At 38.0% G+C, this 17,640-nt stretch overlaps 2 protein-coding genes across 5 annotated transcripts in view; one reads left to right on the top strand and one right to left on the bottom strand.

Annotated features, from left to right (window-relative positions):
* Positions 1 to 293: 293 nt before the first annotated feature.
* On the top strand, positions 294 to 4,286 carry EMC4 (ER membrane protein complex subunit 4). The gene is made up of 5 exons (XM_074289173.1): positions 294 to 570; positions 2,410 to 2,524; positions 2,943 to 3,096; positions 3,401 to 3,561; positions 3,806 to 4,286. The coding sequence occupies exons 1-5, from the start codon at positions 485 to 487 to the stop codon at positions 3,839 to 3,841; spliced, it is 552 nt and encodes a 183-aa protein (XP_074145274.1). The 5' UTR covers positions 294 to 484; the 3' UTR covers positions 3,842 to 4,286.
* The window catches only part of SLC12A6 (solute carrier family 12 member 6), a 98,778-nt gene continuing 85,186 nt past the window's right edge, over positions 4,049 to 17,640 (bottom strand). For all 4 annotated transcript variants that reach the window (XM_074289169.1, XM_074289170.1, XM_074289171.1 and 1 more), the window contains 10 exons: positions 17,079 to 17,198; positions 15,693 to 15,797; positions 15,356 to 15,524; positions 13,416 to 13,611; positions 12,506 to 12,675; positions 11,109 to 11,240; positions 10,401 to 10,508; positions 9,960 to 10,144; positions 8,279 to 8,412; positions 4,049 to 7,442 (listed from right to left, as the gene is read on the bottom strand). In XM_074289169.1, the coding sequence (XP_074145270.1) occupies positions 7,351 to 7,442; positions 8,279 to 8,412; positions 9,960 to 10,144; positions 10,401 to 10,508; positions 11,109 to 11,240; positions 12,506 to 12,675; positions 13,416 to 13,611; positions 15,356 to 15,524; positions 15,693 to 15,797; positions 17,079 to 17,198 (1,411 nt within the window). In that variant the 3' untranslated portion in view covers positions 4,049 to 7,350. The remainder of the gene's footprint in view (positions 7,443 to 8,278; positions 8,413 to 9,959; positions 10,145 to 10,400; positions 10,509 to 11,108; positions 11,241 to 12,505; positions 12,676 to 13,415; positions 13,612 to 15,355; positions 15,525 to 15,692; positions 15,798 to 17,078; positions 17,199 to 17,640) is intronic.

Genomic DNA, 17,640 nt, shown 5'->3' with positions numbered 1-17,640 from the left:
CTTGCCCTATTATTTATAGGCAAGAAAATTACGTATCCTAATTAGTAATTACATATTACTTATACTCATTGCCAAATGCAGTAACCGCGGACTGCTCACTACCTTATTCCTTTTCTCCTAATTCATTTCCTGAAGAATGGATCTGGAGAAAATCATGAGCTACAGGAAATGGAAGAGAGTGTCAGAAGCCATAGAAGACTCACCCCCTTTCTAAAAAGCTCCAGGCCCCGCCCAGTTCCTCTCCCTCCCACGCATGTGCAGTCCTACCCTCCGGGTTTTCTCCTGGCCTGAACAGGACCAGAAGTGACGTATCCGGCTGACCCGGAAGTTATATTCGGGAGCCGAGGCCGGGGCTTTGCCGGGCCCTATTCTCGGGGTTTCGGGTTGTTTCTGCTGGAGGGCGTCGGAGTTCCCGGTGCATCCCGGGAAAGTACGCGGTCCAAGCCTGCTTCCTTCTCTGGGACTTTAGGAGGAAGCCGTTGTCATGACGACCCAAGCAAGTTTGGTGGCGAACCGAGGCCGGCGCTTCAAATGGGCCATTGAGCTGAGCGGCCCCGGGGGAGGCAGCAGGTGAGGCGTGAGCGGGACCAGGGATTGGGGGAGGAAAAGGCTCATTCTCTGCCTGCTTGGGCAGCTCCGGAAAACGGCACCTCGTTCATACGTACCCTTGCTTGCTAGCGCTTTCTAAGCAGGAGTGAGACGCCTAGCGCACATCTCCCTACCCCTCCCAGAGAGACGAGAAAGAGGGGCACTCATACAGGCAGACTAGTCCGAGGTATTGGAGGAGGGGGGAGGGGCCTTAAAACGTTTTAGGAAGGAATCGGGGAAATGACATCTTCTGGGTCTTGAAGAAAAGGACGGATTTAGAGTGATGGAGATTGACTGCAATAAGATAAATCAATAAAATCAACAAACATTAAGCGCCTGCTGTGTACCGAGCACTAGAGTTCATTTCAGGCATGGAGGATAGGGTGAGAACAGGGGACAGACAGCAGTGCAGTTCAGGTGAAGCAGGAATGGAAATAAAACAGCCGGCTGGGAGCCTTGCCTGCTGGTCAGCCTCGGGCCTTTTATTACAGGCTTACTGCACGCTGAGTACTTAAAGCACTAGCTAGGTTCTGTCTTCCAGGAAGTCTAGTTGTGATGTGAGACCCCATCCGAGCTATTATCCGCAGACACACTTGGTAAATTGGAGGCAGTCCCGGAGGAGAAAGTAGGTTCTGACCTACAACCAGGAAGCCAGGGAAGTCCAAGGGAGAAAGCTTTCCAGAAAAAGGGGCGTGGAGTCTGGAGATGGAAGGTAGCCGGTGTCCCTGGATCACAGTGTATGTGAGGGGAGCAAGGTGAAGAAGGCCAAAAAGGAAAGCCGTGGCCAAGTGTGAAATGCAAAATTAAATGTCAAACAGCATTTCATCCTAGGAATAATCGGGAGTCACAAGTTTATTGAATAGAGGATTGACTTGTCCTCTGAATGGAGACCTGGGTCAGGAGATAAATTAGGAGTTTAAACTTCATTAGCTAGATATTGTGGGCATGAGTGATGCGATCAGTTGTGCATTAGGAATATTATTGTGTATCCCACTGATGATAAGGATGAACCTGAAAGAAGAGGCACAGGCTGGAAGACAGGAGACTTGTCTTTCTCACCTGCAGTCCATGCTGCACAATGATGCCAGATTATAATTTATGTTTCAGGGCCTTCCTATTGCCTCTGGGATAAAACAAACTTCTGAGCTTGACAGTCTTACAGCTGCTTTACAATGTCAGTGGGTGTTATTCTTCCTACACTATGCAATTCAGCCAAACTGAACTGTTTTCTGTTTACACAGATACACCATCTCCGCTCCTAGTGCTTTACACTGACTGTCTTACATCCTGGAATACACTCCTTCCTTATTTACCTCCTCTGAATACCTCTCTTGATGAAGATGCAGCTTAAGAGCCATCTTCTGGATTTAATTTTTCCTTATCTCTCCACTTGCTAGTGTTCTCCCACTCAAACTACTTTCCATTTAATCACTTTGTATATATTTGTCTTTGTTGTGTGTATTTTTATGGATTCTTGTTCCTTGAAAGGATTGGTCTATTTTTTGTACTTTTGTCAATCACAAAGAAGATATTTAATACCTGAAGACTCAGTTATCATAGATTAGAACTATGACGGGACCTCAGATATCATTTAGCCTTAAATCCTTCCTTTTGTAGATGATCTCAAGTTGTGAACATGGGAATGACTGGGAAAGTGATAATGCTAACACAGAAAGAGGTTACAGAAAAAGGCAGGGTATTTTTTTGTGGGGGAGAGGGAGGAGAAGGGGAAGCTTATGACGGGAGGGGGAGCGTCAAGAGATTTCATGGGAGATGAGATTGGGAAAACCGCTAGCCTCTGCTTCTTGCTCTGTTCTTTAGGGGTAGAAGTGACCGGGGCGGTGGCCAAGGAGATTCCATGTATCCAGTGGGTTATCTGGACAAGCAAGTACCAGATACCAGCGTTCAGGAAACAGATCGAATCCTAGTAGAGAAGGTATAGAGACATAATTAGGTGTTCATTGCCTTTGAAACTTTTGCATTTTACCTTTCCTCAATAGTGAGTAGAGTATCTTTTTAAAGATAAAGATCTATAAAATATAACCTTGGGTCTTTTAGAAACAACTCTTGGTATAAAAGGGGGCAGGGATAAAGACAAAAACCATCTCTTTCCTCCACCAGTAGAAGCTGGAAAAAATGGGCCCTGAATATCCCCTTGGAAGATAGTCTAAAAATTTTAATAAGTAGGCCTCTCACTGCTACTTTTTAATATTCAGATGACAGATCCTCAGATGATCAGCAGAAAACTAATTTGAGAAGATATTCTGCTGACAAACCTTGGTGAAGATAACAGCGGTAATTGGTTTGGGGGATATTAGTAGTTGATAAATGTAAAATAACCATGTTTCTTTTAGCGTTGCTGGGACATTGCCCTGGGTCCCCTCAAACAGATCCCGATGAATCTTTTCATCATGTACATGGCAGGCAACACTATCTCCATCTTCCCTACCATGATGGTGTGTATGATGGCTTGGAGGCCTATTCAAGCACTTATGGCCATTTCAGCCAGTAAGTATTCCAAGTGCACTCTGTTTTTTTCAAGAAGTTTTACCTAGTGAGAACCACCAGTGTTTTCCTCATTGTCTTTGGGGAACAAAATCCAGTTTATTAGAGGGTATACCCATTGAAGTAACTTGAGACAAAGTCCTTTACTAGCAAAAAGTGAGGCTAAATTGCTATATTTGAGTTTCTCATTTTTCTATAATCCTCAGTTCCTCATTAAGTGGCTCGGTCTTAGTATGATCTTGTATGTATTAATTAATCTGTGGTATCCTGAATCTATGTTGATAGATTCCTTTCATTGCCATTGCAGCTTTCAAGATGCTGGAGAGTTCAAGCCAGAAGTTCCTACAGGGATTAGTCTATCTCATTGGGAACCTCATGGGGTTGGCTTTAGCTGTCTATAAATGTCAGTCCATGGGGTTGCTGCCCACACATGCATCAGACTGGTTGGCTTTCATTGAACCCCCTGAGGTAAGGTAAAATAATAAAAATTCAAACCTTAGGTTGAGGTGTAATTGGTAGCCAACTGGGTCAACTACCTTATTTATCAGAAGCTGGGATTGGTATTAGAAAACCAAAGTTGGAAAATAAGGCACATAAGAAGCTTCAGAAAATGTTTAAGTAGATGGAAAGCAGGAGAATGTGGGGTGAAAGATTAAAGGAATTCAGTAAAAGACTATGCTATAACCTTTATCATTTTCTTTTTTCTTTCCAGAGAATGGAATTCAGTGGTGGTGGGCTACTCTTATGATCAGGAGAAAATGTGAATTGGCATCCCTCTCATATTTGGATCCCATTTGGTTTTTGTCAGTTATGTCTTCTCAGTAGCATATCAATCTGTTCTGCTTTGCAAAGGTTTTTTGTGATGAAACGAAGAATGAGTTCTTTTCTCAAAGGTAAAAAAACAAAGTTTAGAGTCAGCGTACCAACAAAGAAAAACTACAGAGATGCTCCTGGCTGAAAATAATGTAAAAAAACTTTATTTATGATTCTAATACAGAGCAAAAACATCAAAACCATAATTCCATGTAAACAAAAGAGTGGCTGCTTCAGCCTCTCCTCTCAATAAATTAAACTGCTCAGAACAGCTCTTGGGAAAGAAAACAAAGTTGCATGAGTTCCCTTAATTCCATTTTCCTTAAAATAAAGATTCTATCTCTAAATGAATGATATTAAAAGAGACAAATACTGCTGGAGACACTTTGGGAGATTTGAGAAACTAATGCGAGTTTCAGATTATACATGATGGGAAAGGAGAAAAGGGGAAAAAAAAAAAAAAAGCATAATACCAGACTGAACCTGGGCATTTTCTACCTGCCATATTATTTTATTTAACTTGGGGACAGAGGAAGGCAACTGTGCTTAATCCATCAAAGGGGGAGTAAATGGAATTCTTAGGGAGAGGCAGTCCCCAGGTGCTTCAAGAAGCTATGAGGCATATATGAATACGAAGTAGTGATCTTTCCCCTGCTAAAAGACTGGCCTCAGTATGTTTTTTAATCCACCTAGACCAATAGCAAGAGGATGTCTGACACTACATTCCCTGGGAATATTATGGCTAAATCTCCAAATTTGATCTTGTCCCAAAGGTAGAAGGTTCTTCCCCTCTCTTACCTCTGTGAAAGCAAATAGCCCCCTTCCCTAAGGTGCATTATCTTGTTGAGTTTTCAGTATTGCTCTACTTTGCAATAATTGAGAGGCATCTTGTAAACACAAGACAAAATATACACATATACAATGACCCATAGAGAAATGGGAGTGAGAATCTGGATGGGACAATATCATGTAACAGTGATTTTAAAACAAAACAAAACAAAACACATCAAACATTAACAGATGGAGGTAGAGGGGCTATACAAATAATCTCTAGTTCCCTCATCCCTTTAAAATATTCTCATTATAAAATTTCAGGGAGAATTCCCTTAAAATGTTTCATTTTTCTCTCTAAATTATGTTTAACACAATCTACCTGATCTCTAAAAAAAAAAAAAAAAAAAAAGAAAATCACCCTTTTGGGGTGAAAAATGTTTAGAAAAACTAAAAAGTCCCATCAGGAGATGATGATGCAATTATTTTTTTTGGAGTATCAGCCTGCAAAGTTCTGCCTTGGGCAGAACAAGGGAGAGAATCTTCTGTTGCTGAACTCTGACCCATACCATAAAAAAATCATTAGTAGAGGGATACAAGAATAAAAAGTGCAACACAAGCTATAAACATTCACTACCACTCCTTTCCTGATATCTTGGAAGAGGAAACTAGAACTAGGACTGGTTGTTCTATCCATGGAAGTCAGGAATTAAAGTTGACTCGTTTTTCACTATTCATAATTTGCATGTGGCTACTAATGATTTTCTTCAGTTATACTGAATGGTTGCCTTCTCTGTCCATGGAGTTACCTGAATCATGAATGTATTTATTCTGAATTGAATTCTGAATTTAAAAGGGCTTATTGAGTAAAAAGTTTAGTCAAATAGCAGCTGACTCCATGAAGTAGCCATGGGCCTAGGTAAGAAGAAATGTTCCCTATACATGAATCTCTGTAACAGAAAGAAAGAGAGGCTAACTTCTGGTGTCTGAAATTATTGTCACAGATACATAAGGCAAAGATTTTCTATGCCTGGAAACAATATCTTGGTGATTGGCAAAAAAAAAAAAAAAATATTTAACTTGTAAAATTACCCCTTCAGTTCAGTCCTTCATAGCATTCTGAAAATGCAAAGGAATTGGCAATCATAAGGTTTTTAACTGATCTCTGAGTCCAGAGCCAAATCTTTACAGAGTAAAAGAGGAAATTGAGGAAAAGGTCAATGTTGTCCTTCACCTCCTACCATAAAATAAAACCAGACAAAAACCCTACTTTTAAAATTAATTGTACTGTGTTATCAACTTCCCTACTTTACCTCAACTCTAAAACCTAGGCCACACAAAATGAGGAACCTGGAACTTCTTAAACATGGCCAATGCCAATTTATATTCTGAGCTACTTGAAGAAAAACAAAGGGAATTTAGCAACTCAGATATTTTGGCACTGTGAGTTAAGGTATGGCACCAGAACTTTGAATTCTGTTGCTGAATACACCTTTAAAATATAGGTCTATCTTATTTAAAGTGATCTTACAATCCTTATAGCATATCAACCAGTCTCCTTGTCTGCTCTTGTGGCTCTGTACTGTGCCTACTAAACAGAAAGGTAGGAAGGAAAGTAAGGAAAGCCCAGTTAAGTTTATCATTACATACATCCAGTTTGTTTATTTTACCCAAGTCACTCATTTATAAGTATCCATGGACTATAGTTGTATCAGTCTGAGCAATTAATTGGGGTTTGTATGAATGATTCAATCACCTAGACAACACACTCTCAAAAAAAGTAATTTCCAGTGTATCATTGCCTTATAGTAATACTACAGAATGGGCCAAATTTGGAAAACTTGAAACATTCAATGTACATACAATGTACACACATGCTTTAACCTGGGATCAGACTAAAGAGCAGCATCTATTGGGAATAAGTTTTTTTTTAAGTTCTTGCAGAAAGGGCTTTGTGTATGCAGTTGTTTCACTCTTTGCAGTACCACAATATAGAATAAGATTCTTGGAAGGCAAGCGGAATGAAGATGAACTGAGAAAATTCTCCATATGGGTTTGTTACAGAAAGACTGAGTTGCCATATACTTGTGGCTGTAGATTTTTTTGTTGGAATGTTACACTTTTCTGAGCATCATCCGTGTGATAAATATCCTGGAATTTAGGGTTTCTGTAGATCACAATTGAATAAATGTTTCTGAGATCCATCTTGCAGCTTCAGTCTTGCCCAAGGCAAAATGATTGCCTCCTATTTAAATTTACACTTTTATCCTGACTCCTTTCTGCCTCATCTCTTTTTCCTTTCTAGTTATAATGTACACTAAGCTGGGCAATGACAAGATTTTTAGGCTCCACTTGTGATGAGGGAGAGACTCGCATTTATATACTGCTTTTTAGTCATAAAACATTTTACACATCTCATCTGACTTGCTTCTTTTAGAGGAAGGATGAGGGGTCAGATGGGAAGAAGGGCAACTCCAACTCCCTTTGCATTAAGCACAGGGACAAAGGAGGTCTTGAGGCTCAGCTCCGCAAAAGTTCAGCATCACATATACAAAAAACAGCCCTCTAATCCAGTGGGAATGGCAGCAAATAAAGTGCCAGATCATCTGAGATTTTTGTGGAGAATTGAAACCTGTGAGGAGGGTTAGGTTAAGCAGAAGAGATCAGGCGCAGTTAGGAGTAGATGGTGATCACTTCACTGCCACCTCCTCTTACAAGGAGGACCCGCTCTAGCCCTTCTGTAAGCACCTCCAGGAACTCCATATCTATACATATATGTTAAGGAAACAAATCTGAACCAGAACACCAGCACATTCAATTTGGCATCTTGATACCCAAAGGCTTTTTAATCTTCAAAGAAATGAAAAACAAGGATTATTAATAAAACATGGTTTCTCAGCTAGGATTAGAGAGGAAGATTGACTTTTGGATCCATTGTGGTCCTGTACAAGAATAATCCAGGAACCTAGTCACTTTATTTTCCACATTGGACATCCTTCCCATTTTACACAAAATCTGTCTCAATAGCTATGGATTAACCAATGTTATGCTTTCATATTCACCCTTAAGAGGCAATGATAAAAACCAGAAATCTATCGAAGCATCTAATATTTGTTTCTACAAGGGTTTCTAAGATTGACCTTTTGACATGATTTCTATCACTTTCCCTTTCTCACCAACAGTTCTTGCTTACTCCTCTTTATGAGGTGGTCGATAAAGAATCAGTGCATCTTGTAGCCCCATAGGGTATGCACTCTGAATTGCTCCTTGTTTGTAAATGGGGGAAAGAATCTTTTTCTTTCATATACAAAGCTTTATCAGAAAAATTATTAGAAGAAAAGCTGTTTAAGAGTAGATGGGATAAGGATCCAAATGAAAAAATGAAATCTATTCCAGAAAATCTCCACTTACAGAAGTCCTTGTTTAAATTTAAAAAGTGATGAAGTATATCTGGCTTTACTTCTGTGGATTTCAAAATACTTTTGGTTACCTTATACAGAGAGGGAAATTTGGGACAGATTAATTTTTTTTTTTTTTTGTAATCACACAGCCATTATATTTCTATCTAAGGAAAAGATTTATAAAAGCAGGGAAAGGATACAGTTCTCATCACCTTCAGGGTTTCGGGGTGGCCCTGGCATGTTCAACAATACCAGCTTTGCTTCATGGGACTTGTTGACAATCACCTCATTCAGCTTTACTGCAGTGTGCATACGCCTCACATTAGATTGATCTCTGAAGAAGGAACAAAAGGGAAGAAAGAGAAGTTAGCCTTAAGTTGAGGCAGACAATTTATCTGACCTGAGTGTGAAGATTGGTAATGTGGTAAATAGGGATAAAACCACAAGTTTGTATTTCTTCTCTTGCCTTCAGTAATTATTACACTAGATTTGACTTTATATTTTAGGGCAAAATACTATAATTCCCTTTTCCCTTCTTCCTCTGCCATGTAATCAAGAACTAGTTGGAAATTCTGGGCCGAAGAAAGATTTCAACACATTTCTTTAGTTTCTTCTCTCAACCTTCCTCAGGTCAAGTACTGAATCTCCTTCAACTACTTTTACAAACCAGGATGACAAGAGGTGAAAAAACATGTTTCAAGTCCTGTAATAAGTAAGTAGGAACTAAAAACAAATTTAGATTTTTCACATCATGTCAGATGCTGTTCACCTTTTCTAAAGATGAAGAAAGGGAAAAAGGCAAGATGGCCTTTTTATATCCCTATGTATCTTTTTATATCACCATAAATTCCAAGCCAGCAAATAGAATAAATTTTAAATTAATTGCCAGATCATTCAAAGACTAGTTGCTCAGTTTATGGATTAGCTAGATGCTTCTCCCTATGGCAACCTTTGTAGGCATTTCAATTTCCCAACCAATATATCATCATATTTAAGTTATGTTAGTACTCTGAATTTTCTCACTACTACTTGCTAATTTTTGTCAAGAGTTTGATGGTGACAGGTTTTGGGGAAAGAGGGAGTGTAGAAGATGCCTATATATGTCCTCAATTTCCTTTCTTTTGTTTGTACAGGGAGAGGACTTTCTAGTGATCCAACTAAATTAATAGGTGTCATACTGAAAAAGATTAAAAAATAGTAGTCTATTTTCTTTTCACTGCTTAATAACACCTCAGCCAGAAAGTGAAATTCCAAAACAAAAGTTTTGATGAAAGATTTTTGGGGTTTGCAAATTAGTATTAATGGATAAATAAATAGTTGCCATTATCAGGGGGTTCCAATTGTGCTAATTCTATTCCCACTACTGTGAACTGTCATGAACTGGGGATACTAATAATTTTTTTTTCTTTTTTTTTTTGAGGCTGGGGTTAAGTGACTTGCCTAGGGTCACACAGCTAGGAAGTGTTAAGTGTCTGAGACCAGATTTAAACTCGGGTCCTCCTGAATTCAAGGCTGGTGCTCTATCCACTACACCACCTAGCTGCCCCTATACTAATAAATTTTAAAGTTCTAGGAAAGGGGTACATTTCCACTTAGACCATGTTATTAAATGTCTGTGTGGCCTATTCCAGGAGTCTGGTAGCAGGATTCAACTTTAGTACATATTTAAACTTTTTTTGTTAATTTCATTTTTGTTGGGATTCCAGATGATAGATTCTAAAAACAATTCTAAGCAATGAGAAGTTGTATGTAATCTGGAAAACTTAAGTGTGAACTATACTGTGAGACTAGATGTATGAGTTACACTCAGAGCCTAGAATAAAACAGAGGAAGGATAGAAATATTACTTTGTAGTTAGCCTAATTCCAATGAGACACTCACGGTCGCATGTTGAGCAGGTCCTGAAATCCCTCCAAAGTCTTGGGTTTATGTCCTCGGGATGCCATGTACTTGTCCTTTGTCCAAGTCATGTGTACTTTTTCCTGATAGGTCTCTGTTTCCTCATCCTCATCAGAGCCAATACTGGTAAGGCGTAGCATTGAGTTTCGATCTTTAACCAACTGTGCCTGGATGAGGTTCAACATAAACAACTCCATGTTCAATTTTCCCCACATCTTAAATCTGCACAAATTCCAGAGGTTGAGAAAAGATCCCTCCTTTACCTAATGATTACCTTAAACAATAATGGAGTAGACTAAATAGCTCAATCCATGGTGGGCAGTGGGAGAATTTGCTTACCTTTTGAGAATAAAAAAAAATAGAACATCTGCTCAGTGGTTTGTCACATGGTTAGGAAAAAGGAACTGACGACAGGATTCTTACCTCTCGGTCTCGTTCTGTTTTGGAGAGCCGCATGTGCCGTAGCATCTGAGATCTTTGCTCCATCATCAGAGTGCGCTCATAGGTATAGGCTGATATATCACTGTCATGCTGTCAGGGAAACACCATGCTGAGTAAGCAATAAGTGCAAAGGAGGGAAAGATGACCAATTCATTTCTGTGTTTCAAATCTCTGGATGAATGCAGAAGACTAACTGTGTAGTCAACCAAATTTCTGATTTTATAGGGTTATTAAATACCAGAAGAGAAAGTTATCTAAGGCTACTTTCATAGATGAATTATGAATATTCAATCCAAGGATAAAATGCATTCATAGTTTTTATTTGTTAGGTCTACCCTGACCACCATGAATATGTCTTTGACACAAACAAAGAGTGTCTGGTCAGTATCCTTTGAAATTGCCTGGCTAAAATAAGATGTGTTAATTTAAAATGGGTTTTTAGGAATTAAGATAAAATAAATCCGTTTGATAAATAGCTGGCAAAAACAAAGAGCTATCAAAAAAGGGAGGAAAGAGGACATTCTGCTTAGTACATAAGTTTTGCTGTACTTAAAGGATTAAACGACAATTCCAAATCACAGAATTATAGTGAACAGGTCCATGAAATAAAAATATTACTGAACCTTGAAGTATAAGGGTTGGGGATAAATCGAGACTGTTTTCAAGATCTTCCTCACTTGAGTATCTTACCATCTCTACCACTTCTACCTCTGCCTCAATGCGGAGGTGATACAGGAAGGTAGCCAGGTCCTTTTTCATCTGGATACTATTGTCTTCTAACTGGGCTACTGTGAAGATACGGATGGCACACTTACGCCATACCTGGGAGAATATGCACACACAGAATTAATCATGAGAAATGAACCCAGTTAACTTATACACAGGAATAGGTTTGTCTCTTATTTGTTCCCAATGTTCTACTTCTGGCCTCAAACAAATTAAATAGGTCCTTGATAAAATTATTTTACTATTTAAGAAAAGTGCTGGCAAAAATGATAAAAATACTAGAGGAGAAAAGATAATTTTATACAATTTAATATAAAGACTATTTGTATCATACTAGATCATTTGAATCACATAAAGTCTAATTTGTGAAAAATCTTAATTTACTTAATCTCACCAAAAAGATAAGCAATGATGATACTTGAGTGATGCAGTGCAGTCCTTAGGAAGGAGATAGCAATAACCCTAAGTCTACCTGGCCTTGGGAGTGATCTAGTTAGAAATGATATATCCTGCCCCAATTTACTCTATCTGACCAGGATGCTGAGCCCATAAATGTTGCTGGTTGTCAGATAACAAGCTGTTGGTCTGTGAAAATCAGGTTTGAGATTAATAAACAACAATAATTAGATACTTAATGCAGGTATAGAAAAAAATTCAATGCCTACTATCACTTGACCTCGTGATAAAAACACTCTTCCAAAGGTTTGTTCTCCCTTCTCCCAGAGAACTATGGGTACTGCATCTGACTACAAAATCAGAACCAGACTACTACTCAACTCCACCTCTAAGCCATAAAATAAGCATATCAGTGTCATGAAGCAATTGGTTTCTCAAAATTTTCCCTATAAATTTACCCTCTTGCTTCTTCTGGTTATTCTAATTTCTTTGGAATTCTGCCCGCTTTAATTGGCATTACAATTATAATAAACTATGCTCCTTGACTTGGAGATGGGTCTGAGCCTGCAAATTCTTTTGAGACACCTCATGACACCGGTCTGGAACCCAACATTTGGGGGTCTCTTTTGAATCCCAACACTGAATGATATTCAAGGTCTTGTTTTTATGTAAGTAATTTAAGTTTTCCTAAGATGAATGTTCTTATAAGTTTTTCTCCTAAGGGTTCTGATAACAGAGGTTTGCCAGTATTTTTTCACAAGTCCTTTAAATAATAAAATATTGATTTTTTTTTTTTTTCCAGGAGGGAGAAATGAAGAATTGAAAGATTTACTCCCTGAATCAGGAGTAATATCTATCCATTTTGACTTGTCTTAAAAGTTTCATTCGAGTCAGAGGAAGAATGTATTTAAAGATGCTAGACAGGGGAGAAAAGCAAAATGACCTAAAGGATGCTTGGATTTTACCTTATGCTGTTTAAGTAGGAATGGTAAGAGCATGAGCATCCCCCCATCATGCACAATCCACCACACATCAATGTTGCCCTCAGCAAATGGTTCCACATTACTGGGAAAGAAAGAGACATTTTTCGCTACCAGTAGGGCAAGATGGGCAGCTGTTGTCACCCGAACTGTGCCTGGGGAAAGAAAAGAAAAAAAGACCAAGAAATGATAAGCAAAGAAATCTTTATATTTCTCCATTTTCTTAAAAATCACCAATTAGGCTTTTCAATTTTATATTCATATAGCAAGGACTAAAAGAAAGAAAAGAAAATGTGACCACCATGTGCTGTCTTAATGAGATGATAAAAATTTGCTCTTGGCTACCTAAACATTAATTCATGTGGAGAATCACAATGTTGTATTTTCTTTTCTTTCTTTTGCTGAGGCAATTGGGGTTAAGTGACTTGCCCAGGGTCACACAGCTAGGAAGTGTTAGGTGTCTGAGGCCAAATTTGAACTCAGGTCCTCCTAACTTCAGGGCTCGTGCTCTAATCACTGTGCCACACAATGTTGTATTTTCAGGGAATTGGGAATCAATAAGTGTGAGGCTGCTGATGGTGGAGGAGTACAAAAACATTAAGACAGAAATTCACAATTAAAAACCTGGAAATAGAAAATTCAGATATAAGGAAAAAATGTATTCTTAATGGAAGCATTTTGCAAACTTGCTGAAGTAAGCATTTCACATGCAAAATATGATCAAGGAGCAAAGGGTTAGGGTTAGCCTTAACTGTCTTCATTATTCTAGCATTGCAATGGATATCTCAGTCTTGGCAATACAATGGCCTCTAATTCAGAGGATAGAGAAGGGAAATAAGAGTATAATTATAATTCTTGCTTAAGGCCTTGGGAAAAGATGAGGGGTGCTCTTTACCAATGAAAGTCTTCCAGGCACGGGCATCCTCACTCTGGCGCCAGCCATTGGGCCACCCCATCACCACAGTGTTGTGTTTCATGCCCCCAAGGCCACAGGACTGGATGAGATGAGAGATGCCCTCCCTCAGTTTAGCTGCTACCACCAGCTGGCAGAAACCCTTCACTTTCTCTGCTTCCATTAAGTGCTTGATAGTCTGAAAGAAACACAGAAACACTGAATTGATCTGCCTAAAATCTGGAACACTTGTCCCATTCTTCCCATCTAAAAAGCTGTTTGGTCTACTCCATGTTATGGCTTTTTATTTGCTTTGTATTTTCAGTCTCTACACAAGATTCATCTCTTCCACAAGACTTTGATCAAGGTCCAATTTACCTAAAATTATTCAAGTAACTCCAACTATTCTTTGTCTCCTCAAACAGTTAGCAGTTCTATGCACATCTCTAATGCTTCTCTACATCCAAAATTGGTTGTATTTTTGTTTATATGTTTCTCTGTCTCCCTTTTTCCCCATTAACCAACAATTCTGTGAAGACTAGTATATATCTTCTTTCTTTTATTTCTTTTGCTGAGGCAATTGGGGTTAAGTCACACAGCTAGGAAGTGTTAAATGTCTTGAGGCCACATTTGAACTCAGGTCCTCCTGACTTCAGGGATGGTGCTCTCTCCACTGCGCTCCCTAGCTGCCCTGGGTCTTCTCTCTTTGCAGCTCATCCCACAGCTTGGCAATGTGAGTGTTCAACAATCTGTGTTTGCTAAATGGGGCGAATTAACTAGTGGGAATGCTCCCCATTTTCTCACACCCAATCATATCCTAATTCAAATTACTAGTACAGTTTTACTCCAGTCTTTCTCTTGGAGTCCTCTTTTTTTTTTTTTTTTTTTTTTTTCCCCCCTTACCTTCAAATAATGGCACTTACTTAATGTTTTTCTGGGCAGTTTTAATTTAAAATTCTTTTTTCTCTTTTGGTCCTTACAATCCCTGGGAATACTGGTATAGAAAGTTTTGGCATGATCTACCCAAAGCTATAGAACAAGTTAATGGTTAAACAGGATCAGAAACTAGATAGCTTGATTATCAAGCAAGAGGGATCATTGTGGAGGCTCTTTAATTTTATGAAAGAAAATGAAAACATTTATTTTTTATTTTGCAACTACCTTTCAAGCTTGTTTTCCTAGCATTTAAAAAATACTAGCCTTATTTCATCAATATGAAATTATTTTAAATGGTCACAAAAGAATCTTTTATATTTAACTTGGAAAAAAATTTCTTACTTGATACATTCATAACTTCCAAGATGTTACAGTATCCTTCTCAAGCAGAATTGCTAGTCTAGACAGACATTTTATTGTCTGTCTCTAGGATCTCACAGTATTTTGCAGATCCCTTAAAATGGAATCTGATGAAATTATTGAAATGTATACAGAATTTTTTCGCAACACCTATTACTTATGGTGCTTTGAGTGCTGGTGAGAAACAACTTTTAAGTGACAGGTTTGTCACAGAAGATACAGCTAGGACATGACAGCAGAAGCAATTTGTCTATATCATTAGTTACTAGTAAGAAGGTTGAATAACTGCTTTCAATTCCTCAGTTCTAAGTTATGAGGATATTTTGAAGGAGCAGATTTCATTCACATAATTTCCCTCAAAACACACAAAAATCTGTAATTGCTTAGAAATCACTGATGTGATTATGATTTGCTCATCTTTTTATAATAGTATAATATGTATACCTGTCAATATTTTAAATAAAAGACTGGTTACCTATCTCATCTCAATCATATGGAGAACCTAAAGATAGTAACTGTTCAAAGTAAGAGCAATTACCTGAGAAGACAACTTCTTAAATATCTTAGCATTAATTTAGAAGCTTGAGAGCCAGCTGCACAACCTGGCATAACTGTCAATTTAATTAGAGCCTATCCCCCTTTCTTACCTGCTCAGCAGCTAATGCCTCACCATAGTTCTCCAGGAAGTTTCCCACAAGAACAGAGCCCACAATGGTGAGACCTTTCCCAGCTTTGAGCTGTGAGGCAAAAGTTAGGAGGCGAGGATGCTTAACATGTAAGTCCTCATCTAGTTTCAGCATTACCAGCAACTGAGGCCTATACAATAGAAAGAAAAGAAGAATAAATGATAGGGGGGGAGGGAAACTGTTAAAAATAATTTAAATGAAAAGGAATAGATTTAGAATAGTTACAATCATTTACAATTACAATCATTTATTGAGTACTTATGTGTCACAACATTTGAAGGTGTGCATCCCACTTTACCTCCAATTCTTTGTGTGTGGAGGCCCTTCCTCTAGCCGCAGTAGGGCAAAGCGGGCTGCACTTAGGGACAATCCCCGGATCCCATCACCCCATTCTTTTTCAGCCCTGTGGTAAAGAAAAAGGAAGGGACTGACTAAGAGCAGGTAAAATCCAATTTCCAAATTAAATATTCAGTTAAGAATAGATATATAGTACATACTTTATCAACATTCTACCTCTCTATCAATTAATAACATTATTCTTCACCAGCAATCAGGATGCAATATGAAAATGGAAAATACATCAACATGACCAAAGGGGTCATTCAATCCTTTCTCCCATATGGTAGTAGCTACTTAGCAACCAAAAAGTATGAGGTAATGCAATTAAATTAAATTTCCACTGTCGGTACAGGGGGAAAATATAATTGAGTAGGATCCCCAAGTCAGGGTATTTATTAGCATTCATTATGATAACAAAAAAAAAAAAAAAAAAAAAAAAAAAAAAAAAAAAAAACAAACCCCCCCAAAAAAAAAACGGGAAATAAATTGGGTGCCCATTGATTGGGGAAGATGAACATATTGTACCATATGAATTTAATGGAATACTACTGTACCCTAAGTAATGAAGAATATAAAAATTTTTTTACTAAAAATGTGGTTAAGACTTTTACAAGCTGAGGAAGACTAAAAGAGTAAAACCAAGAGAACATTATGTTCAATGACCATAGTATTGCAAATGAATACAGCATTAAAATACTATCAAATTCAGATCAATTACAACAAACAAGCTTGGTTGCAAAGGAAAGGAAAGGAGGAGGTAAAGAAGTAGGGGACTATCAGGGATAGAATATTATATACATTGTCAAATTTGGTCAGCTTGTTGGCTGAGTTTTTCCTCAACTTACCTCCTCCTTGTCCCCTTTTATCAGGGAAAACTCAATGGGAAGAGAGGAGGAAGCAATTCTGACATAAAAAAACAAAAACAAAATTTATGGGAGAAATTCTGCTGAAATCTTAAGATAATCTTAGAGTCAGAGACATGCTCTCTTTCATTTCAGATATAACCTGGATAATATATGTATTATGGGACATAGAACAAATTCATGTATGTTTGTCTTTTGCATATTTTTGATCTATCATCACTCAAAAATTTCTTTCAGTGTTTTCCCCCAGCTAATTCACAGTAATATACTCATTCAGTTTTGTCACTTCTCCCTGTAATACAAAAGTATTTGCAAGAAATAAGGATGTAATTTGTGGTCATTGAACAAGGTTAAGTTAACTGAATCTAAAAAGCCCAGTTTCACTAAAATACTGCTTTAATCAACTGTGCTACATACCCTAAGTTTTAACATTTATGGGGGTCCAAGTCCAAACTCACAGACTATCATTCCTGCTGACTCACCCTTGGTACTCAATGTACTTGTAGATCATACCAGCTATCACCATAGCCACAATGGCATAATACCAGGATGAAATGAACATAAGGGCCACACAAATGCTCATGCCCATAAAGGAGAGTGTCCTATAGAATAAAAAAACAAAATATTCTTAGCAGCTCAAAAACAGGAACATAATGAGGACTGATCTTATTGTTATCAAAATATGAAAACAGTAAAATAAGTAAAAATTTATATGATCATTGAAATCTTTAAGGGATAAGATTCATAATATCAGGAGAAGAATTTTAAATCAACTCAGGAGAGTAGCTTTCATACTGAAATGACAGATCCATATCTCCAAAAACATTTCTTCTGATGATTTCTAAATGCTCTGTGAATATTACAACATCTGGATGAAAGTTGCCATTAATTTTCTTTTTTTACAGATGGGAAAACTGTTACAAATAGCATAAAGTGCTTTTTTTCATACAATAAATCAAATTATAGATTACAGAATGCCACAACACTTAAGAATTTAGCTATGAAAGGCAAAAGAAAGAGGGTAGTAGTTTGAAGGGCAGTGAA

The sequence above is a fragment of the Sminthopsis crassicaudata genome, chromosome 2, assembly GCF_048593235.1.
Source record: "Sminthopsis crassicaudata isolate SCR6 chromosome 2, ASM4859323v1, whole genome shotgun sequence".
NCBI classification, from domain to species: Eukaryota; Metazoa; Chordata; class Mammalia; order Dasyuromorphia; family Dasyuridae; genus Sminthopsis; species Sminthopsis crassicaudata.
The sequence above is the reverse complement of the archived record's forward strand: the minus strand, read 5'-3'. Positions and strand labels throughout refer to the sequence as shown.